Consider the following 26,026-nt stretch of genomic DNA (forward strand, 5'->3'; position numbering starts at 1 on the left):
AAATAAAATAAAAATTATAAATTACAAATTCCTCAAAATAGCTTAAAAGTAGTCTTTTCAGGTAGCCTTCTCTTAAAATGTGTGAAAATCTTTGAATAAGCCCTTACGTCTTTACCATAGGATTCCAATTGTCCTTAAAAATGAATGCTTTCAATTCCGCACTTTCAATATGTTGACTATGGTTTCCCTTTAGCTTAGTTAAAGATGACATACCCCTATTTGGTAATGTTAGATCATTGCTCTCCCAATGCAGTTTATTTAACGTTATCTTGATTGCTGATTGTTATTTTAATAATTATACACTTGCATGATTACATAACATATTAGTGGATAGGTGTAAAATCAATTTAGATTGCTTGACAAAAATAGTCTTGAAATGAATAAGATTAGGTATTGAAATAGCACTGATGGAATAACTAGTGTAACCAAATTCCCGACTCTAGATTCTTTGATTGCATATGAAGTAAAATATACACTTAATTTCTAACTGACCTCAATAGACTAGTGGTGACTCCTCATTAGAAAGTTTTTTATGAAAAACCCAGCATTGCACGAGGTATGGGATTAGAAGAGCCAGAACCCAATCATGGGTTAGAGGCCCGTCTTTTAGGCAATATCCTTAATCCTATTCTCCTCCCTATCGAGAGTTAGGTTGCGACAACCATTCAATATATGGTTCTAAATTTATATAATTTCATACATAGATGCTTTTGAAGGTTAGTAAAAGTTTTATTGCCTATATATTGATATTGGTGTCCCATTAGCATCAACGGAACAATATAGATACTCAACAAATATGTAGCATAAAAATTTATTTGTTGGGTTAGTATGTATGACATATATAGTGTTCATTTATCCTAAATCTGAAGAGAAAGAGGGTTTATGTAGGGTGAGGAATTAGGATTTGATTACGACTGTCGAGAATTTTGAATAGAAGAACTCAAGGAAGAAGGGTCAAGACACAAAATAATAAGTACCGACAAACCCCGAAGAGTTCATAGTCCAAGAGGACATTTGCATCTCAATAAGCAAGAGAGCGGATCCCAAGCCGGGTATTTTTCTCGGTTTATGTAATTAACCCCGCCGGAGAAGCCAATTAGGATATGCAGAGAAGTAATTCCTAGCGAATTTCCTTAATCCTGTCCGTATGCAAAAGTTATTCGACGATGGTGCTCACATTTCTCTCTTTTTTATTTTGGACGAAGAATCTTAACAATTATTTAACCCCCGGATTGTTTATACCACCATTCTTTGGCTGCTATTTCCATATTGTTTTAAACAACTGATGATGGAACTTGGTTCAAGTGACGGAAACAACTCAGATTTAAGACTAAGAAAAGTAGGGTCTCCGATATGATGTATATGCGATGCATCATGTAGTGATTTCTTATGAATTTGTCTATTCTAATATGGAGGTCTGTCTTGATCAAGAGACTGCTTGGGATGGAGTTAATCTAGTATCCAAAGAAGAGATACTCGATGATTCTCAACTAAAATAAGAAGTACGTGCCAACTTGAAAAAGCATAAATTGATGTAAGATTGATTTATTGTTGGTTAATACCATAAACTTCTTGGTTTTTCACTCTAACAACAAGAGCAGACTTGCGTAAATTTGATCATCATGTACCCGAAGACCTGCCCTGTAGGGTGAAAACCTTAGTTTTACAAAACAAATCCTTATATTATCGTATTGAGTAGAAAACCTCATATTTAAAAATAAAAGACGAGAGGGAAGAAATATTCGTAAAGTGAAGAAAAGGTATGTACATAACTAAATTTGATCACCTATCTTTATACCTTAGAAAGTTGAGTGGCTCATTCCATGTGTACAAAAGCATCACATCATAGCTTCTTGTGAGGGGTTATATCATATATATTAATGTTGACTTTCCACGAAGTGTTTGATATTATGTGACCCATAATGACTTAGAAGTCAATTCGCTCTACTCAAAATGATTTTTTCTTCATGATCCATGATCATTAATCTTTCTCCACGCAATGTGGAGACATCAAATGATTTGTGACGCACCTTCCAAACTCGTCCATGGAATTCTAACCCAAGTTACTGACTACTTGGGGTGAAGGTTCGTCGAATGAGCCAATTATGCGAGTCATGTCATGGACAAATCGTAATAATAATTGCCAACAATTTATTGGGAAATTTGTATCCTTCATGGCGCTCATCGACGAAATTGAGTTCAAACTTGTTCACGCGGTTACTCCAGTCCACACGGAGTCCTTTTTGTTTCATTGTCCATGTACTTGAGCAATCCAATTTTTTGCAACGGAGCAATGGAATTAAATTGAGATCGTCCATTGATTTTCATCTCGGCTACTACCGACTAAGTAGGACAAAAATTCCTCGAAAAAGGCCAATTATACAAGTCATGTAGGAGTCAAAAGTAACAATAAATGTGAACAATTTCTCAGAAAATTTGTATCTTTGACGGAACTTAATGAGGAAATAGCCGAGTCCACACGAAATCTTTTTCATTTCACTGTCCATTTACTTGTGTTGTAGGATTTTTCACTATGGAATAGTAAAACACAAAATATAGAGAGTCTACTAAACAAATATAGTGAGATATCTCCCAGTTAATAAACAAATGAAAACATAGCATTTATCTGTATTATAGGCCTGATTCACAACAAAGTTTAAACTAATTCATAAGTGCTTATTTTATGTGTTTGTCCAATTCAGTATTATAGTACATACTAGTGAAATGTCCATGTACAGGTATAAGATTACAAAATCATATATTATTAACATCTAAATTTTAGCGACCCCATTTAGTCATTCATTGTATGAGAAAATCAGGATTTGACCAAATTCTTTTTTAAAAAATTGTTAATTTGCATTTGCATATTATTAGCATTTTTCATTCAATAACATTTGGCCCACATAAATGGCATTCTAATTAGACAGGTGCTAAATGGGTTTAAAAATAAGCAGGTTCTGAGCTTAATAAAAAGTTATCTTGACCAAGCCCGTGGAAGCATGGCTTGGCGAAGCCCATTGATGACCTATGGTGACCGAAATTTACATGTGATGCGCACATGGGAGGTACCAAATTAGGAAAATAAAATCCTAATTCCTCGCCCTACATAAACCCTCTTTCCTAGAATTTTCTTCCCGATATGCAATCAGGCAAATTGTCTGATATTTTCTTCCCGAAATTAAGCACGCTCTTTCCTAGAATTTTCTTATTCGAAAGAGAGGATGCAAGTAATGGAACTCATCTTTTAACTGCTCGCCTGCTTTCCCTGTACATCGACAAGAAATTCAAAACCCAAACTGGACTTAAACTGATGACTTTAGTTAGCAATTTCCCTGCATTTTCGTCTATATATCATGGAAGTTTATTAAGTTTAGGTGGTTTATAATTGGCCACAACACTTTGGGTCATATGCTTATTTTATGGCAACATCTAACTATACTTTCAGCAAGTCTCATTGGACGAAATCATCAGTGGGGTTGGAAAGCGGGGAAGGAAGGTAAAAGAGATTTTTCCCAGTACAATAATTTAGAAACAAAACTAACAAAATTAATGCAAATACGACTGCCAATGGCTTTTTGGATCGTTCGGCAAACGGGTTCAGGACAACAATCCGCAAAATGTGTGAGAAAAACGATCATAACTTTTGATCTAGAAATAGTTACGAGTCCCATAATCCCAATCTGAAAAGCTTGTTCTGAGCACTGTACCTATATCAAATTGAGTACACATTTTGCAATCGCTTCGGCCCTCAAAATTAATTGTTTAGGCATGTCTCAGAGCACTTTTCTATTTCGTGTCATATCTCCACATTATTTTAGGCTTCTTCTTTTTTCCGAATTCTTTACTGCTTAAGCTTATATTTGGGATTTCTAGGTCGTGTATTAGACTCATATTTTATAGAATACAGAAAAAGAGAATATTCTCTATAGTTGGACCGGTGAGTGCGTGCAACTAAGTGCGTGTTTGCCGATCGTTAGATTTCATGTTTAACTATAAGTTTGTTGCGTCAGTCGGTATTAGAGTCGGCAAGACTGCTGGAGAGTCATGTTCAAGCAATCGTCTTGCTTGACGATGATTAGGGGACAAGGAACTTGTGCGTGGCTTTTTGGAGGTTCGAAACAATTGCTGTCCAGTCTACCCTAGTAAACTCTATTTGAATGGGGTAGGAGAAATTTTCATGGTGATTACGACCACTACTAAGTTTGTGGAGGTTGTGGGGACCACAATGGCTACGATGTCTACGATTGCTATAGAGGTCCTGAAGACTATGACCGACAGGATTGTTGGTGGGGCAGAGTTTATCATGAAAATCAAATTTATATGAGGTGTAAAGGGCCTGATGAATTCGAGTGCAAAGTAAAAGTCGATTATTTTGAAGGTTCTGTTGAGGAGTTATGGATTGGCCTGAAGAGATAGATAATGTTTTATATTGTATGGACATCCTGGAGCATAGAAAGGTGAAGCTAGTGAAGTATAAATTCTGAGAGACAGTATTATGATGATGGGAAAAATTTGGAGGAGGATTGACAGAGCTAGAGAAGGGAATGCGACATGGTAAAAAATGCAATTATTATTAAAGCGGTTTGGTCTAGAGACTTCATTATCATGTTCGAAACGGCGCAATATGGCAAAAGACCATGTTTGAACAATTAAAAAGGATGAACGACAAGCCATCTCAGAGTATTCCTCATGTTAATCATCGAGAAATTGCTTGTGAGCCTCACAGATAGGGTAGCCAACAAATTGATTAAAAAGATGAAACTTTCGAATATCCTTTTTAAATGCTAGAGGATTTTGAGCTTGAGAAAGAATTTTTCGAGAAAAATGCTTTGAATTTTTCTGATGACCAGAACCAACTATGGAAACCTTTCAAACAGAGCTATCTGGACTTCTCCGCATAACAGAGGAAGGAGATAGATGTTTGGACTTACTGAAGAATAGACACGGCTATATGAACTTTCTACGAAAGACAATAGGAGTATGAAAGAAGTTAGAAAAAACCATGAACTATTAGTACTGCTGGAGGTCACGTCCTTGCCCAGCAATCCTTGAATAGAAGCTTTCCATGCTTTGTCTTACTTTTTCAAAGCTCTTTTCAAAGCTCTTCTCCACTATAAATACATCGTAGTCATTATAATATCGCCCAACCACCCACGCCCCACAACCACGCTCTTCTTTTCTCCCTATCACACACACACATTTGCCTTTTCGCAAAACCTTTTCAATGATTCCTCCAAGAATCTCGTTCGATGCTGAAAAGCTCCTATTTGTGGCTCTCTCCCTTTTCCCGATTGTCGTCACTTTCAGCAATGGCGCTCACCCAGCAGTGGTGCAGGGCAGCAATAACAGCAATCCAACAACGATCGCGGTGAACGTTGGGGTGATCCTTGATCTGGAGACGCAGGTGGGTCAGATGGGATTGACCTGCATTAACATGTCTCTCTCTGATTTTTATAGCTCGAACCCTTCCTACAAGACTAGACTCGTCCTCAACGTTAGAGACTCCAAACGAGATGAGGTTGCCACCGCCGCTGCAGGTTCTCTCTCTCTCTCTCTCTCTCTCTCTCTCTCTCTAACATACTGATTGGTCGCGATGCTTGACTAGAAATATACAATGGCACCAGCTTTTGGGTTAGCATTTTTGTACTTATGTTGATCGTGTTGAAGATTGTTTTGGTTAGTCTTTTCTTTGTACCGAATTTTATGGGGCTAAATCTCTGCTCGAACTTCGAAGGGGTTTGGTCTTGTGTTAGTACACATATTGCGGAAGAGCATAAACTATTTTATGCATCTGTTTGTGTGATGCAAGAAGAAACCAATTATTGTTCTCGACGACATATTTGGCAATCAAATGAAAATTTCAGCTTCTATATATTTGAAAAGTGAAAAGAATCCCCAGCTAAGTTTTCAAAGACACAACAACATTTGAGTGTTCCATTGAAAGCAATATGCATTCTCGTAGCAGAGATTGTTCAAGCAACAATTTCCAAAGCTCCATGAAGGAACGACCAAGCTTAAGTTTACCAAAAAAGAAAGAGACCAAGAATTTTCCTCATCCTCACTAACTGTTCGTCACCAATCTGTACTCACTCTCTTAGCTGCCTTGTTTATGATTTTCTTTCCCCCTTTCAAATTTAATGACTGCAATTTATTAAAAGGGCTTTTTATCATAAAATGAAGTCCTTATCATCTTATGAGAGGATCAAAGATGACATGAAATTGATCTTAAAGATTCAACAGAGAAAAGTCCACCTTCTCTATCATCTCATATTGCGCCAAAATAAACAGATGTACATAAATTTGTGGATACAAAGTTTCATATCGATAAAGACGTGCGAACATGATTCTTTTTTATGATGTTGGATGGGGAAATATTGGACTACCATTGCTTGCTCTATTCTTGAAGAGTATAAAGCTCTCCAGTAGATGATAGATACTTTTAGAAATCGTCTCGCAAAAGACACATACTTTACAGCTACATTTTGGAAAAAGAGCCTAAAGTTATTGTGCTTTTCAGGTTAGAAGGATAATCATTTCTAGGGAGATGGTTGATAAAGAAAATTTAACATTCTTCTTGGGGAAAATATGTACATAGAACGTATATAAATAATTATAATTTTTTTTTTTTCTAGTTGAGCCATGTATGATGGTCTGGGGGAAAGGTACCAAAAAAGTCATAAATCTATTATATTGGTACCAATTCAGTCCTAAACTTTTCAATTTGACCAATTTAGTCCTAAACCTTTTAATATTGGTACCAATTCAGTCTATCTGGCCAATTTTGACCGGTCGGCGCTAATGTGGCAATTTTTATGATATTTTTATTATTTTTTCGAAGTTTTTATTATTTTTTTCTTTTTTTCTTTTTCCTTATCTTTTCCGGCAGTGGCCGGCAAGCCTCCGATGAGGCTTGCCAGCCATTGGGCGAGGGCCGCGAAGCCCTCGCCTGTTGCCGGCGAGGGTCGTGGCCCTTGCTCGGATTTGGGTGAGGTTAGCGTTGGCCTCGCCCTAGCCTCACTGAGCAAAGGCGGCCTCGCCCTGGCCTTCGCCCGCGGCAAGGCTAGCCTCACCCAGATCTAGGCGAAGCCGCCTCGCCAGCGGCCCTAGGAGAGGCCGAGTGAGGGCCACGACACTCGCAGATAGTGAGGCTCGCCGGCCACCGCCGTAAAAAAAAGGAAAAAGAAAAAAAATTAATAAAAAATTCGAAAATATAATTAAAAAATCATAAAAATTTCCATGTCAACATCCGACCACCGGCCGACGTCCATGTCATCACCGACCGACCAAAATTGGCTGAATGGACTGAATTAGTACAAATATTAAAAGGTTTAGGACTAAATTGGTCCAATTGAAAAGTTTATGACTAAATTGATACAAATGCAATAGATTTAGAACTTTTTTGGTACTTCTCTCGACGATCTAATATAAAGTTGAGTCGGCAATAAATTATTTCTAGGAAAATTGTGTTTCAATGGTCAAATAAAACAACTTTGGTTTGAAGTTCAACCAAATAATTGTCAACCAATGAAAGGAGTTTAATATGGATGTTGAGAGGCTTGACATATAATATACATCACAAAGGTCTGTCCTCATAAAATCCAGAGACTTGGAATATGGGGCTCGGATTTTAGAGTGGAATTTTCAAATGGCATGAGATAAAGAGGTCAACTTAACGATTAAAAAGAATAAACTTGATCATGCATGGCCAATTTATCCTCCTGTTTGGTTCTTAATGTTACTATTTTTGAAAAAATTAGTTTCTGCTGGGTTTGCAATATCATATGCCAAACAACATCAAAGGCGACAACCAAATGCCTACACTATGGTTAATAAATTAAATCTTTCAACAACCTCATGGGTTGGTTTCAGTTGGTAAAAAATGGCAAGGGTGATCGGTTCTTAGTTTGGTCGGGTTCCACCTAGAAACTGAGAATAGGACTAGGAGGACCGGCTCCCAATTTTTGGGACTGGGGACCAAACTAGACAATCTTGGGACCAAGAATCCAACCAGTCCAGTCCAATGGAATGGTGATTTGGCCATTTTTTTTTTTTTTTTAAGAGTCGGTCCAGCCCTATTCACCCTTGGAACTAGAAACTAGACCGAAAATCACTAATTCCTTTTTTATGGAATCAAGAATCGGAATGACGCCCTTGGGAATCGGACCCAACCAACTAGTTCGGTCCAATAACGGACGGTTCTTGATTCGGTCGATGCGATATGCTCACCCCTGAAAAATGGAGGTGCGACCTCAATTCCCTCCACATAGTACAAATAATTTCATGGATCTGCAATTTACTTAATTAAAGTGTGCTTTCTCGACATTGATAAATTTTACATTTGCACACAATTATTCATCATGTCTGAAATTACGTTAAGATCCAAATGGGAAGGTTCAACTATGTTTCGTGAGTATAATTTCATACATACTTGATAATGAGAGGTTTCGCTTACCCGTGCTGGAGGAATTTATATTATATCATCTTAAGGAAATGTTGAATTAGGAGTCTTGTCATAGCGAAAAAAACTTCAGTGATTCATTCGACTTCATAAACATTTATTAACATGGGTTAATGTCACTATAATAAACGGAGAAAATGGGGAAGTTTTAATTATTAGTAGGCACAAACTGTTTACATAATATCAAGTACGAATTCTTTCCCAACTTCAAATTCCTATGTTTCCTTTTTCTTAAACATTTCCATTTTTATGATATTGCATCAAGTTTTAATTGACTTCTGATCAATGCAATGCCTTTTCCAATAAGAATTTATATTATTATCTGACTTATTATTATTTTTTCACCGTCTTTTTCGGTTTACCTGTGCAGCACTTGATCTGATAAAGAACAAGCAAGTCCAAGCCATACTAGGCCCTCAAGGTTCAGCGCAAGCAGACTTCCTCATCCACCTTGGAAACAAATCTCATGTACCAATCATCTCTTTTTCTGCTACTAGTCCTTCCCTCAGTTCCATCCGGAGTCCATACTTCATTCGAGCTGCGCAAAATGACTCGTCCCAAGTGAATGCCATAAGCGCAATCGTGCAAGCTTTTGGCTGGAGAGAAGCGGTCCTCATATACGTGCACAACGAGTTCGGAGAAGGTATCATACCTTCTCTAAGGGATGCTTTGGAAGAGGTCAACACGCGAGTGCCCTATCGGAGCCTCATTCCTCCTACAGCCACAGACGATCAAATTCTGCAGGAACTATACAAATTAATGTCGATGCAAACGAGGGTGTTCATTGTGCACATGTTACCTACGCTTGGTTCTCGGCTATTTGCCAAAGTAAAAGAGGTGGGAATGATGAATGAAGGTTATGTGTGGATCTTGACTAATGGAATCACTAACCTATTGAGTTCTGTGGATTCATCTATTGTCACAAGTTCGATGCAAGGAGTACTGGGCATCAGGACTTATGTCCCAGGCACGCCAAATCTAGACAACTTCATGGTTCGATGGACGACGAAATTCCAACAGGACAATCCATCCATCCTTAATCCTACATTGAACATTTTCGGATACTGGGCTTATGATGCTACTCAGGCATTGGCAATGGCAGTCGAGGAAATGGGTGTGCTCAATTTTACCTTCAACATATTGAATGCTTCAACAGATGCAACGGACCTCAACACTATCGGGGTCTCTCGGAATGGACAGAAACTTCTGCAAGAACTAGGCGATACGACATTTGCAGGCCTCACTGGAAATTTTAGCCTCATCAATGGGCAGCTAGAGTCATCAACGTTCCAGATTGTTAATATCAATGGAAATGCAGCAAGACGCATTGGGTTTTGGACTCAAGAAAATGGGTTGCTAAGAGATTTGAATTCAATCAACACAAGCAAATATTCCACTTTGAAGAGTGATCTCTTATCTATTATATGGCCAGGAGATTCGACTTCTGTTCCTAAGGGATGGGAGATTCCCATTAATGGGAAGAGGTTGAAAATCTTAGTTCCTGTGAAGTATGGCTTCGAGCAATTCGTAATGGTGATTCGAGATCCTAGCACGAACACATCCCAAGTCACCGGATATTGTATCAGCATCTTTCAAGCTGTGGTAGAAAAATTGCCTTATGCTTTACCTTATGAACTTATTCCGTTTGCCTTCGCTAATGGAACTAGCGCTGGCAGTTACGAGGACATGGTTGATCAAGTAATTTACCAGGTGAGATATCTCATTGTAAGTGCTTGATTTCGTTGGGTTACATGTTGAAACTTATTATGCTATCGTGTGACTGACAAAGAAAACATTTCCCTTCCTTTTTTGTTGGAACAGAAATATGATGCGTTGGTGGGCGATACGACGATCATTGCAAACAGATCATTGTACGTGGACTTCACCTTACCATACACTGAATCAGGAGTTGTGATGCTTGTGCCATACAAGGACAACAAGAGCAAGAATGCTTGGATTTTCTTGAAGCCACTCACTTGGGAACTTTGGCTGACAACCGGATGCTTCTTTGTGTTTATAGCATTGGTCGTGTGGATTCTCGAGCATCAAATTAACGAAGATTTCAGGGGTCCAGCAACACATCAATTTGGCACAAGCTTCTGGTTTTCTTTTTCAACCCTGGTTTTTGCACAAAGTAATAACCCTTTATCTTAATAGATCAGTCGAACATCACAATTTATATATTGTTCTTGGAGAATTTATGTGCTTACCTTAATTTGGATTGCAGGAGAGAGTGTATTAAGCAACCTAGCGAGATTTGTTGTGATCGTGTGGGTTTTTGTGGTACTTATACTTACACAAAGTTATACGGCAAGCTTGAGCTCTCTTTTGGTGGTGCAAAATCTTCAACCAACTGTAACTGATGTAAATCAGCTCCTAAAGAGTGGAGAAAAAGTGGGATACCCGCGTGGCTCTTTTGTACATGATATGCTAAAGGAAATGAAGTTCACTGATTCCAAACTTGTCCCCTATCATTCAGTGGAAGAATGCGATGCGCTTCTTTCAAATGGAAGTGCAAAGGGTGGGATCGCAGCAGCATTTGATGAAGTCCCCTACATTAAACTCATTCTTTCTCAATATTGCAACAAATATACCACGATCCCAACATTTAAAACTGCTGGATTTGGCTTCGTAGGTCTCGATTCTAGAAAAAAAGAAATCCCCAGAATTTTCAATTGCTAGGATTAATCGTTATGTCTTTGATTGAAAAATCTGATGTCCCGCTTCTTTTGGTATTACAGGTTTTCCCAAAAGGGTCTCCACTAGTAGGGGATATCTCAGGAGCAATCCTTAATGTAACTGAAGGGCCTAAAATGAAGGAAATCGAAAACTCGTGGCTTGGATCGACAACCAACTGCTTGGATTCGACTGCCTCAGTTTCTTCCAATAGCTTGGGTCTTGACAGTTTCTGGGGCCTATTCTTGATTGCTGGAGCAGTTGCAACTTTAGCTCTCCTCATTTTCGTAGTCATGTTCGTCAAAAGAAATTGGCATATCGCAGCAAGTTCTTCAGGAACATTGTGGGGGAAATTTGTTGCATTGGGACGAAGATTTTACCAAAGAGACTTTAATTACCACACTTTTAGAAAAGGCAGATCTAGAGATAGAAGCACGGTTGAGGGTGCCAAAGAGAATAAACCTGTTGAAACTATAGAAAACATGAACTCCCCCCCGAGTCTGTCAAGCAACTCCAGCCAAATCGACGACGTTAATGAGCACGGCACACCATCTGCAGCACAACTTCCTATTCATGTAGAAGAAGGCTGCCCGGAGACGACGAGCTTACCAGTGTAAATTAGGAGAGGTATATGCCTCAAGAACCTTAGATACTAAACTTTAATCCTCAACTAGTTGAACTCTGTACTTTTAGATGACGATATCTTCCCCCTCATTTTCTTCTCATGTAAGGCCTGCCATTGATACTGCTTATTGCCTAGTCACAGACAATGTAAATGAAAGATAGATGCTTTTCAAAGCATTTTCCGGGGACATCATATGCACATATTAACTTCTCTCATCCTATATGTATTGCCAACGAAGAGAAGTGTTCATTGATATTTTGATAGCCATTGAAGCCTAATCAACTAGACTTCTTAAATCCCATCGGTTTGCTACTGATGAAAGCAAATATATCAACATCAGGATATAATTTTTTTCAAATCATGAACCTTTTTCTTGGTTTAAATAAATGAACTTTTGAAAGATGAACATCTCATATGATTTGTACATAAACATTGACTCTTAGAAACATGCACGGACATTTCATTGGTATATACTATAATCTTAAATTAGACAGACAAAGAAAATACCAAAATATTAAAAAAAAAAAAAAAAAACTGAAAATTCCAAATTTTTTTTTTTTTTTAGAAAAACATAAATTTTTATAAAAATGCAAAAAGTCTAAAAAATATATAAAAAATTCTGAAAATCCAAAAAAAAAAAAAAAAAAAAATCGAAAAAATTAGAATTCCTCAAAATAGCTTAAAAGTAGTCTTTTTGGGTAGCCTTCTCTTAAAATGTGTGAAAATCTTTTAATAAGCCCGTACATCTTTACCATAGGATTCCGATTGTCCTTAAAAATGAATGCTTTTAATTCCACACTTTCAGTATGTTGACTATGGTTTCCCTTTAGCTTAGTTAAAGATGACATACCCCTATTTAGTAATATTAGATCATTGCCTCTCCCAATGTAGTTTATTTAACATTATCATGCTTACTGATTGTTATTTTAATAATTGTGCACCCACATGATTATATCACATATTAGTGGATAGGTGTAAAATCGATCTAGATTGCTTGACAAAAATTTTCTTGAAATGAACAAGATTAGGTACTGAAATTGCACCGATGGATTAATTAATGTAACCAAATTCCTAACCCTAGATTCTTTGGTTCCATAGGAAGTAAAGTATACACTTAATTTCTAACCGACCCTAATAGACTAGTGGTGACTCCTCATTATAAATTTTTTATGAAAACCCCAGCATCGCACAAGGTATGTGATTGGAAGAGCCAATACCCAATCATGGGTTATAGGCCCGTCTTTTAGAACAATATCCTTAAACCTATTCTCCTCCCTACCAAGAGGTAGGTTGTGACAACCATTCAATAGATGGTTCTAAATTTATGTAATTTCATACATAGATGCTTTTGAAGGTTAGTCGAAGTTTTATTGCCTATATATTGATATTGATGTCCCATTAGCATCAACAGAACAATATAGATACTCAACATGTAGCATAAAATTTTATTTGTCGGGTTAGTATGTATGACATATATAGTGTTCATTTATCTTAAATCTTAAGAGAAAGAGGGTGTATATAGGGTGAGGAATTAGGATTTTATTTTCCTAATTTGGTACCTCCCATGTGCGCATCACATGTAAATTTCGGTCACCATAGGTCATCAGTGGGCTTCGCCAAGCCATGCTTCAATGGGCTTGGTCAAAAAACTTTTTATTAAGCTCGGAACCTGCTTATTTTCAACCCATTTAGCACCTGTCTAATTAGAATGCGTAGTTATGTAGGCCAAAGGTTATCGAATGAAAAATGCTAATAATATGCAAATGCAAATTAACAATTTTTTTAAAAGGAATTTGGGTCAAATCCTAATTTTCTCATACAATGAATGAGTAAATGGGGTCTAAAATTTAGGTGTTAATAAGATATGATTTTGTAATCTTAGACCTGTACACAAACATTTCACTAGTATGTACTATAATAATAAATTGGGCAAACACATAAAATAAGCACTTACGAATTAGTTTAAACTTTGTTGTTGTCGCGACTTTCCTGAGGGTGAATTACTCAAAGAAGGCTAATGGATTATTAACTCCTAAGACTAGGCACGGGCCCTCTGCGACTTGATACTAAGAAATTAACCCATTTAAACATGTAATTATACTCAATTTGGAGCCACCACTAACCAATTGGGATTGATTAGAAACTTAAGTAAAATATGGGAGAATACTTTACTTTTACGAACCAGAGGTCCGAGGATATGGTTATGCTTAGATTAATCTAACACCCTTTCGATACCTTTTCATTTTAATTTCAAAAATATTTTGTAGGCAGTCTTGATTAATTTTAACCTAAGTCCTAAACATGATTTCTAAATGACATGGCACCTACTATTAATTATATGCAATCTTAATTTAAATTTAATATGCATGAGTTTTACTTCAATGACATGTGAGATGCAATTTATATGACATAACTTGAACCCTCACAATATGCGTGCAATCTAATTTACATAATCCTAAATATGCATGTGCTAGATGACGTGGTAATTTTATATGCCTGTTCTTTTTATGATTTTTCTTTTTAAAATAATGCAACCTTGATAAATTATATTTTTTATATATACGCAACCTACCCTAAATAACAATGGCATGAAATGGGATTAATTATGAATTAACCCTATTGACTGGCATTGCCCCTTTTTTATTAGAAAAGCTACGGGAATGCTAAAACATTAAACTATGACTCACTAAGTAAAGGCAACATATGGCGTACATATTATGAAATCAATATGACCTAAATAACATTTTTTTTTTGTTCTTTTTTGTTTTATTAAAGGAAAATTAGTCTAATCTTTAAAAAAAAAAAATCAAGGTGCGTCGCTTTAAACATGAAATGTGTATGGACCTAAGTTCTAAATATGACATGATGTGTGATATGTGACATATACGTAACGATTAAGTACCAAATGACGCATCCAAATATATGTCTTATTGATAATTCACTAGTTCAACTCAATGACATATTATCTTAATGCAAATCAATTACACGAAGCAATCCACAAATTTTCCGTGAAAAGTCGAAATAATAAAAAAATTTCTGTGAAAAGTCGAAATAATCAAAAGTCTAACCCAACGTCTCTCGGCTCAATATTTTTTATTATTATGACTTAATATGACAAATTTTCTAATCGGATAATGATAAATAAATCAGAACAAATCAAGTCAAAATCACAAACTATGAAAAAGAATATTTGATCTGAATTTAGTCTAAAGAAAGTACCTAGTCAAGGGCACGGCCGAGTGTGAACGACGGGAGAGAACCAGTATAAGAGCAGCCACGTCAAACTCACAGCAACATTGGTTCGTCCAGTAACAAAAGTGATAAAAACCGGTCAACGAAACCACCGAGTTGACACAAAATTGGACGGTAACCCTAGGGCAACAGGAACCAGCAAATGATCTCCGGAAAACAGTGGTGGTGAGCAGTGGCTACTAAACTGGACAGCCAACAACAATGGGCAACAGCGGCAAAACTGGACAGCAAATTGACCACCAACAGCAGCGGTGAAAGACAACGAACTGCGGTGGTGAATGGTGACAAACGACAGCAAAACAGCAGTGACAAAAGACGGCGAACAGGAGTGATGCAGTGACGATGAACAGTGACGAACAGCAAAACACAGCAACGCAACAGTGAACGAGTACGTCCTTGCACGGGCTTCACTAGGTGTGAACGCCGGGACAAGGAGGCACGGTCTCAGACTCTCAGCAGGATGAAATCGCGCAGCAATGGCAATAGGGCCTTCGTGTCTCTCTCTAAAAAAAAACCCCTCCCACTCTTCACAGCAGAGAACCCCTTCCATTAGACCACGCTCTCTCGGTATCTCTCCCTCTCCAATGGCCGCCCTCATGAAACCTCAAAAGCAGATTGCCAATTTCTCCCTTCCGTGAACGAAGCCTCGCACTCTCTATTTTTTTTTTTTTTTGGTAAAATCTTGCACTCTCTATTTATAGAGGAAAAATCCAAGTTTGTTTTGCAAGTGAAGATTTTCCAATATGATTGCATATATTCACTCAACCGCCCAAGATCATCTTTCGAAAAGAGAGGATGCGCTCAACAAGAAAATGACTCCAAAATCTAAAATCTTTAAGATAATTCACACAACCGTTGACAATCATATTTTGAAACAAGGGATACCCTCAACAAGAAAAATGCTCCATTATCCAAGATCTTTCTAAATCTCCCTCCACAACCAAATGTTTTATTTTATATGTTATTTATTATCCTCTATTTTTTATTTTCTAAAAGATAAGTATGATCCCAAATGTCAATATTACCTAAATGCAATGCTATGAAATGCTTAATGTAATTTTTATATGATGAACAAATAAGTAGCATGATCAAAATTAGGTGTCGATAGTTGTGAATCAGGCCTATAATACAGATAAATGCTATGCTTTCATTTGTTTATTAATTGGGAGATATCTCACTATATTTGTTTAGTAGACTCTCTCTATTTTGTGTTTTACTACTCCATTAGTGAAAAATCCTACAACACAAGTAAATGGACAGTGAAATGAAAAAGATTTCGTGTGGGCTCGGCTATTTCCTCATTAAGTTCCGTCAAAGATACAAATTTTCTGAGAAATTGTTCGCATTTGTTGTTACTTTTGACTCCTACATGACTTGTATAATTGGCCTGTTCGAGGAATTTTTGTCCTAGTTAGTCGGTAGTAGCTGAGATGAAAATTAATGGACGATCCCAATTTGATTCCATTGCACCGTTGCGAAAAATTGTATTGCTCAAGTACATGGACAATGAAATGAAAAGGACTCCATGTGGACTGGAGTAACTGCATGAACAAGTTTGAACTCAATTTCGTCGATGAGCGCCATGAAGGATACAAATTTCCCAATAAATTGTTTGCAATTATTATTACGGTTTGTCTGTGACATGACTCGCATAATTGGCCCATTCGACGAACCTTCACCCCAAGTAGTCAGTAACTTGGGTTAGAATTCCATGGACGAGCTTGGAAGGTACGTCACGAATCATTTGGTGTCTCCACATTGTGTGGAGACAGATTAATAGTCATGGATCATGAAGAAAAAATCATTTTGAGTAGAGCGAATTGACTTCTAAGTCATTCTGGATCACATAATATCAAACACTTCATGGAAAGTCAACATTAATATATATGATATAACCCCTCACAAGAAGCTACGATGTGATGCTTTTGTACGCATGGAATGAGCCAACAGATAGAGAGAATCCACACTCCCATCATCATCCATCGCATTTAATTTAAATACGACCATGTCAAGAGGGAATGGTCATTGAGTTGAATCGAATATGAATTGATATGCAATAATAATAATAGTAATAGCATAATAGTAATAATAGTAATAATTGTACTAGTAGTAGTAATAATAATAATAATAATAATAATAATAATAATAATAATAATAATAATAATAATAATAATAATAATAATAATAATAATAATAATAATAATAATAATAATAATAATAATAATAATAATAATAATAATAATAATATTAATAATAATAATAATAATAATAATAATAATAAAAGAACAACAACGACAACAACAACAAAATTACTTATTTTGTACTTGATTTAGTAAGTTTATTACGTTGTTAATCCATAAATACACACGGGTGTTATTCTTAATGATTCTTAATTAATTGCACTCTCGACTTTCTATGGTATAAAGGTAGGTGATCAAATTTAGTTATGTACATACTTTTTCTTCACTTTACGAATATTTCTTCCCTCTCTTGTCTTTTATTTTTAAATATGAGGTTTTCTACTCAATACGATAATATAAGGATTTGTAAAACTAAGTTTGTAAAACTAAGGTTTTCATCTTACAGGGCAAGTCATTGGGTACGTGATGATCAAATTTATGCAAGTTTGTTTTGGTTGTTAGAGCAAAGTGCCTTCGTGAGTGGAAAACAAATTTATGATAACATTTTAATCGTCCAAGAGATGCTACATCAACTGAGAACAAGAAAAAGAAAGAGAAAGTTCCAGGCAGTGCTTAAACTTGATATGCAAAAAGCTTATGATTGAGTTGAATGGGATTTTTTGGAAGCGTGTATGCTAGAAATGGGCTTTCACTGTCAATGGGTGAAGTGGATTATACAATGTGTCACAATGGTATCTTTTAGTGTCATGATAAATGGAGAGCCTCTACCCTATTTTCAACCATCAAGAGGAATCCAACAAGGTGACCCCCTTTTCCCCCTACTTGTTCATCCTGGTTGGAAATGTGTTATCTTATTTGATGAAAAAAGCAACGGAGGATGGAAGTATAAAGGGGATTAAGTTGAATAGTTCTTGCCCCCACATTGTCTCACCTCTTATTTGTAGATGACTCAATCTTTTTCCTTAATGGAACAACTAGGGAATGTCAAAATGTTACAGCTATTTTGAATCGGTATTGCTTTGCTTCAGGGCAATCAATCAATTTAAACAAGTCAAGGATATATTTCAGCATAAATTGTCCATAGAGTTTGAGGCAGAATATGGCCTATGAGCTTAGAGTTCCAGAACTAGAGAAGACTGGGAAGTACTTGGGGATTCCTTTAGATTGGGGGCATCAAAGAAACAAATGTTTGCTTGGATACTAGCTAGAGTAAATATGAAACTAGAAGGTTGGAAGGAAAATCTTATGTCAAAAGCTGGAAAAGAAATACTCATTAAAATAGTGGTGCAAGCATTACCACAATATGCTATGTCTATTTTTAGAATCCTCGTCTCCATTTGCAGGGCAATTAAAAAGAAAATTGCATCCTTTTGGTGGAATTCATTGGAGGAATTTGGTTTTAGGGATCTAAGGACTTTTAATGGGGCTATGTTAGGAAAACAAGCATGGCGAATTACTCAAAATCCATCCTCATTGTGGTCTCGAGTATTTAAAGGGCTTTACTTCCCGAATTGTGACTTCTGGCATGCTAGGAAAGGGAATCGACCATCTTCGGGGTGGCAAAGTGTACTATTGGGGAGAGCATTTATCCATCCTTCAATAATGTGGTCTGTAGGTAATGGGGAAAAGATACAAATTAGAGAAGATAAATGGTTACATAGAGGAGTCATTGGTGGTCCAACCAACATTGGAGAGCCTAAGAGGGTAGTTGAGTTGATTGTCTAGGAGGAGTCAAAGTGGAATGAATAGGTAGTGAAGCAATTATTTGATGAACATTCTGTCAATGAAATTCTTGCTATCCCATTGAGTTCACACAACACTGAAGACAAACTAGTTTAGTCAAATGCCAAATCTGGATCCTACACAGTAAAGAGTGGCTATAACTAGAATAGAGACCTTTTGAAGACACCAAACCCAAGTCAAGCCTCCTCCTCATATCAACCCCCAGAGCTTTGTGGACTAAAATTTGGAAGACTAACACACAACCAAAATTCGATTCTTCCTATGGGCAATATGTCAAAATGCTTTACCAAAAAAGGAAAATATCTTCAGGATGAGTATTATACCAGACCCGAAGTGTGATTTATGCCAGCAACATCCCGAGACAGTTGGGCATATCTTTCTTCTTTGCCTATGGATGAAACAAGTCTGGTCCGATCCTTCGCTGCAAATCAAAATTCCCACTCAAGGTCTTCCAAGAATTGAAGAATGGCTCTTGAACTTTAGCGTCACATCTGTACCATTTGAGCATCTTGCAACTATCCTTTGGCTTATTTGGAAATCAAGGAACAATTTTGTATTTTGAAGACTAAAACCAAATCCACAACAGTTGGTGAACTCAGCTTTTGTAGCGCATAATAAAGCAAGAGGAAGCAAATCTGGAAATAGGAAAGCTAGTGAAGGTCAAAACTTACCTTAGATTTGGCGAAACCTGAAACATGGAGTATTGAAGATCAATATCGACGCTTCCTTTACTGAAGGTTCAACAATAGGAGCGGTTGTTGGTGTGTTGTGAGATAGCCTCGAAAGAGTTATAGATGGATTTGTCAAAATAGTGAGGGTCAACTCTGTAGCTCAAGCTAAGGTTAGTGCTCTTGTAGAAACGCTAGTTTTATTCTTTGATCATGCTACGGATTGCCTTCAACTACAGTTCGATTGTTTAGACATGGTAAGAGCTCTCACAAGTGCTGATCATTTCAAGTGGGATATATGTGTGCTTATCTTGAAAGCTCAAGATCTTTTGAAAAACTTTTCCAATTTGAAGCTAGCCTATTGTAATAGAAAATCCAACAAAGTGGCAGGCTGGGTAGCTAAGCCCCAAAGGAAAAGTTCCCTGCCTCAGAATTGGACCCTCTATCCCCCTCCCGATCTTTGGAGTCTACTTTGTTTTGATGCTATGTCATTGTACTCACATGCTAAGACTTAAGGATGGAATGTATATTGGTATTCTGACCAAAAAAAAAAAAAAGTTGGCACGTACTTCTTATTGTAGTTGAGAATCATCGAGTATCTCTTCTTTGGATACTAGATTAACTCCATACCAAGCAGTCTCTTTATCAAGACAGACCTCTATATTAGAATTGGAAAATTCATAAGTAATCACTACATGATGCATCGCATATACATCATCTCGGAGACCCTATTTTTCTTAGTCTTAAATCCGAGTTGTTTCCACCACTTGAACCAAGTTCCATCATCAGTTGTTTAAAACAATATGGAAATAGCAGCCAAAGAATGGTGGTGTAAACAATCCGGGGGTTAAATAATTGTTAAGATTCTTCGTCCAAAAAAAAAAAAAACAACACTAAAAACAGAGAAATGTGAACGCCATCGTCGAATAACTTTTGCATACGGATAGGATTAAGGAAATTCGCTAGGAATTACTTCTCTACATATCCTAATTGGCTTCTCTGGCGGGGTTAATTACATAAACCAAGAAAAATACCCGGCTTGGGCTCCGCTCTCTTGCCTTTTGAGATGCAAATGTCCTCTCGGACTATAAACTCCTCGGGGTTTGTCGGTACTTATTATTTTGTGTCTTGACCCTTCTTCCTTGAGTTCTCCTATTCAAAATTCTCGACAGTCGTAATCAAATAAAAAGTCACTGAGGGGGTTTGTTCGTAAAATGTTACAAAATAAGCTCGAGGATACAGTTTATCTAGCTCAATCTCAAAGATTCAAAGTGAAATAGAATGTAATTAATGTTTTGACTTCTCTTATCATATATATGTTATAGGCAAAATAGTCCAAAAAATCCTAAGGAAAAAAGTTACTAAAACCTCAAACTTTACCAACTGCGACATATTTATCCCAAATTTTTTTATGTGACATCAAAAACCCCAAACTATGTCTATTATGACACATTCACTCCAAACTTTTTTTTGTGTCAACGAAAAACCCAAACTTATACTTGTGTGACACCAAAAACCGTAAACTTTTATTTTGTAACATAAAAAAACCAAACTTATATTGACGTGTCACATTTATCAAAAAATTTGGTGTCATGGAGAAAAGTTTGGGGTTTTCACAAAAGAGAAGTTTGGGATTTTCGGTATCACAAAACAAAAGTTTGAGATAAATGTGTTATATTGCATAAGTTTGGAGTAAATGTGTCACATAAGTAAAAATTTGGGATTTTTGGTATCACAAAAAAAAAAGTTTGGGGTAAATGTGTCACAATAAACATAGTTTAAGACTTTTCGTAGCTTTTACCCAAATCCTAAGCCTATCACTCTTTTACCAATTCAGTCTTAAATCTTTCAATTTTGTCAATTTTATCTTAAATATTTTCACTTCTTATTAATTGAGTCCATCCAGCCAATTTTGGCTAAAAATTGCTGATGTGGATTGCTGGCACTAATGTGGCAATTTTTTATAATATTTTAATTTTTTTATCTCTCTCTCTCTCTCTCTCTCTCTCTCTCTCTCAACTTTTTTTTTGCTTTTTTTTTAGCTAGGGCTGGCCAAGGTTGCTAGCCGACCCTCGTCGGCCATAGTGAAGGTCGACAACCCTTATTGGCCACAGGCAAGGGCGTCAAGCCCCTCGCTAGCTTTGGGTGAAGGTCTTGACGCTAGGCGAGGGCTTGGTGACCCTCGTTGGCCCCAGGCGAGGGCAATGACCTCGCTTGGGGCTCTTGCCTAGCCAGATTTGGCAAGGGTGTTGCAGCCCTCACCCAGGATTGGTAAGGGTCAACCGGCCCTCACTTGTGGCTATCAAGCATTGGTGGCCCTCGCCTATGGCTAGTGAGAGTCGGTTGGCAACCCTCACTAGCCAAACTTTAAACCCTGGAAAAAAAAAGTGAAAAGTAAAAAAAAAAAGAAAAAACTTACAAAATTCAAAAAAATTATTAAAATATCATTGAAATATTGTTAAAAACATGTCACGTCAGTGCTAGCCACCCATGTTAGTAAATTCTGGCAAAAAGTGGCCAGATAGACTCAATTGGCATGAGTGAAAATGTTTATTACTATATTGGCAAAATTGAAAAGTTTATGATTGAATTGGAAAAAGTGCAATAGATAACTTTTTGGATAATTTTCCCCGTGTTCTATTTTTCTTTGTTCACCAAGTCTAGAAATAGCCACATCATCCCTTAATTCCTCCTTTTCTTCCACGATATTCTTTATTCAAGTAAACTAAGCTCCACGAACTATGCATAACCTACACAATGAGATTGTTTCAAAATATTGATTTCTTAATGGTGTCAAAATCCAATATGCAATCAGGCAAATTGTCTGATATTTTCTTCCCGAAATTAAGCACGCTCTTTCCTAGAATTTTCTTGTTCGAAAGAGAGGATGCAAGTAATGAACTCATCTTTTAACTGCTCACTTGCTTTCCATGTACTTCGACAAGAAATTCAAAACCCAAACTGGACTTAAACTGATGACTTTAGCAATTTCCCTGCATTTTCATCTATATATCATGGAAGTTTATTAAGTTTAGGTGGTTTATAATTGGCGACAAAACTTTGGGTCGTATGCTTATTTTATGGCAACATCTAACTATACTTTCAGCGAATCTCAGTGGACGAAATCATCAGTGGGGTTGGAAAGCGGGGAAAGAAGGTAAAAGAGATCTTTTTCCCAATACAATAATTTAGAAACAAAACTAACAAAATTAATGCAAAAACGACTGCCAATGGCTTTTTGGATCGTTCGGCAAACGGGTTCAGGACGACAATCCGCATAATGTGTGAGAAAACGATCATAACTTTTGATCTAGAGAGAGTTACGAGTCCCATAATCTTAATCTGAAAAGCTTGTTCTGAGCACTGTACCTGTATCAAATTGAGTATACATTTTGCAATCGTTTCGGCTCTCAAAATTAATGGTTTAGGCATGTCTCAGAGCACTTCTCTATTTTGTGTCATATCTCCACATTATTTTAGGCTTTTGTTTTTTTTTTTTTCCAAATTCTTTACTGCTTAAGCTTATATTTGGGATTTCTAGGTCGTGTATTAGACATATTTCATCATATTTTATAGAATACATAAAAAGAGAATATATCTCTATAGTTGGACCGGTGAGTGCGTGCAACTAAGTGCGTGTTTGCCGATCGTTAGATTCCATGTTTAACTATAAGTTTGTTGCGTCAGTTGGTATTAGAGTCGGCAAGACTGCTGGAGAGCCATGTTCAAGCAACTGTCTTGCTAGACGATGATTAGGGGACAAGGAACATGTGCATGGCTTTTTGGAGGTTCGAAACAATTGCTGTCCTGTCTACCCTATTAAACTCTATTTGAATGGGGGTAGGAGAAATTTTCATGGTGATTACGACCACTACTAAGTTTGTGGAGGTTGTGGGGACTTCAATGGCTACGATGTCTGTGATTGCTATAGAGGTCCTGAAGAATATGACCGACAGGATTGTTGGTGGGGCAGAGTTTATCATGAAAATCAAATTTATATGAGGTGTAAAGGGCCTGATGAATTCGAGTGCAAAGTAAAAGTCGATTATTTTGAAGGTTCTGTTGAGGAGTTATGGATTGGCCTGAAGAGAGAGATAATTTTTTATTTTGTATGGACATCCTGGAGCATAGAAAGGTGAAGCTAGTGAAGTGTAAATTCTGAGAGACAGTATTATGATGATGGGAAAAATTTGAAGGAGGATTGACAGAGCTAGAGAAGGATATGCGACATGGTCGAAAATGCAATTAGTATTAAAGTGGTTTGGTCTAGAGACTTCATTATCATGTACGAAACGGTGCAATATGGCAAAAGACCATGTTTGAACAATTAAAAAAGATGAACGACAAGCCATCTCAGAGTATTCCTCATGTCAATCATCAAGAAATTGCTTGTGAGCCTCACAGATAGGGTAGCTAACAAATTGATTAAAAAGATAAAACTTTCGAATTTCCTTTTTAAAAGCCAAAGGATTTTGAGCTTGAGAAAGAATTTTTCGAGAAAAATGCTTTGAATTTTCTGATGATGGAGTTGATAAATTCGATCATAAAATTTTATAAAGATGCAGGGTTAATACATTTAAAGACTATGATTCTTTTTATTGCCTTATCTTAATTTATTTTAGATATTGTGTTAGGATATTAGGTGATTCGTTTCCATTTTATTAGTTTTCATTAGTAGGTTAGATTTTTCTTATTAGTTATTTGTTTCCTATCTTAAAGTTAGCATTTCATTTGGGTTTTGTTAGATATAAATAGAGATCAAAGTCTTTTGTAATTTGGTTTTCCTCCTTTCATGAACTGATTAAGTGAGATAATCTATTTGTTATTGTGCAAGTTTTTGCGTTTGCAGGTCGCAACTCATGTCATTGAATTTAGTATTTTTCTAGATTAGTGTTATCAACTGGTTTTGTTGCTTCGGTATAGGATGCAAACTCGGTTCAAATACATATTTATTAATGAAACAAACTTAATGTATTGAGAAATTCTATAACCATCTCATAAGCAAATTTTCACTTAACAATCTCATATCGCTGGTTGAAATGGTTATTTCTTTTTGGCTAGAGACGAGACTATTTCTACTTTTATGGCAAGGAGTGAGCTACTTATCCGGTGCTATTTTGAGTTACTTTGTTTGCTTGCGGCACTTATTTTGAATTTGAAGATGCGTCTTCTTCCTTCTCAGATGGCCCACATGTGCTTGAGGATGCATTATACGAATATCATGGGTGCTTTGTCTGCATATCCTTATCAGGTTACCGGCCCGCAAACCCCATTTCGGAGCCATAGTAGTGGGCTCATTGGTCCCACAGTGTCATGGCCCGAATCCCGAGTACAGAAACATCCCTCAGCAATTGATTAAAATGAGATGTCCCAGGACGCGTTGCCAAACCATTCTTTTTATCTTTCAATTAAATGCATGCGGAAACACCCAATCAACCATCAGAAATAGGGATAGTAAAAACACCACAACAATCTTTAACAAACTACGATTTATTTATTAACAGGTTAACCCGAAGAGTTCATATATACAAGCCTACCAAAAGTGGACTCCTGCACGACCTACCAATAAAAAGGGTCCAGGTTGAGGCTAACTTCCAAATGTACAACTACCACAAGCTCCTACAACCTCTACTCTAATACCCATACTCAGGCCCAGCCAAGAATTCGGGCAAGTCGCTAGGTGAACAGCTCCTCGCGCCCTTCCAGCTCAGTATTTGGATCTATTACGACACCATCCGAGAAGTCGATAAACATGGGGACGGTGTCCTGCTCAACCTCATTTTCTACTGGCGGCCCATCAAAACCGTGCATGGGACCCTCCCAACCCCCCTTCGGTTCCGTAATAAACCAAGCCTTAAAGCGGTGGGGTAGCATGTTCACAAAACCCTCATCAATCCACACCATCGTCACTACCAACTCACGACATTGGTTGGTCCCGAGGATAGGGTAGAGAGTAGTCTCTACCTCCATATCCCAGGGGACCCTGAATCGGACCGGGCGGATCTCCATTCTAAGGATTTGAAAATATTTAACCACAACGGGGTGAGCTAAAAATCTCAGCAAGTTAAAATCCCTAAGCCTCGATTAGGATGCGAATTCGCCTCAAGGGTGGCCTAAGCATGCACCACACATAAACTCACCTCATCTCAGCACGTCCTTGCACATTAGCACGTCTTGTACAATAATAATTGAGTAATGTGCATAAATAATAATCAGAATGGGAAAAGTACCAAAAAAGTCATAAACCTATTGCATTGGTACCAATTCAGTTCTAAACTTTTCAATTGGACTAATTTAGTCATAAACCTTTTAATATTGGTACCAATTCAGTCCATCCGGCCAATTTTTGCCAGCCGGCGTTGACATGGATGTCGGTTGGTAGCTGAACGCTGACATGGCAATTTTTATGATTTTTATTTTTATTTTTTTGAATTATTTATTTATTTTTATTAATTTTTTTCCT

General features: G+C 37.0%; 1 protein-coding gene across 1 annotated transcript; it reads left to right on the top strand.

Annotated features, from left to right (window-relative positions):
- Nucleotides 1-5,163: 5,163 nt before the first annotated feature.
- Nucleotides 5,164-11,946, top strand: LOC104439415 (glutamate receptor 2.1). Its single transcript, XM_039308854.1, has 5 exons — nucleotides 5,164-5,537; nucleotides 8,829-10,168; nucleotides 10,280-10,592; nucleotides 10,686-11,089; nucleotides 11,200-11,946. Exons 1-5 carry the CDS (start codon nucleotides 5,225-5,227, stop codon nucleotides 11,749-11,751), a joined length of 2,922 nt encoding a protein of 973 aa, XP_039164788.1. The 5' UTR covers nucleotides 5,164-5,224; the 3' UTR covers nucleotides 11,752-11,946.
- Nucleotides 11,947-26,026: the final 14,080 nt, after the last annotated feature.

This window comes from Eucalyptus grandis, chromosome 3, assembly GCF_016545825.1.
Source record: "Eucalyptus grandis isolate ANBG69807.140 chromosome 3, ASM1654582v1, whole genome shotgun sequence".
Classification (NCBI taxonomy): domain Eukaryota; kingdom Viridiplantae; phylum Streptophyta; class Magnoliopsida; order Myrtales; family Myrtaceae; genus Eucalyptus; species Eucalyptus grandis.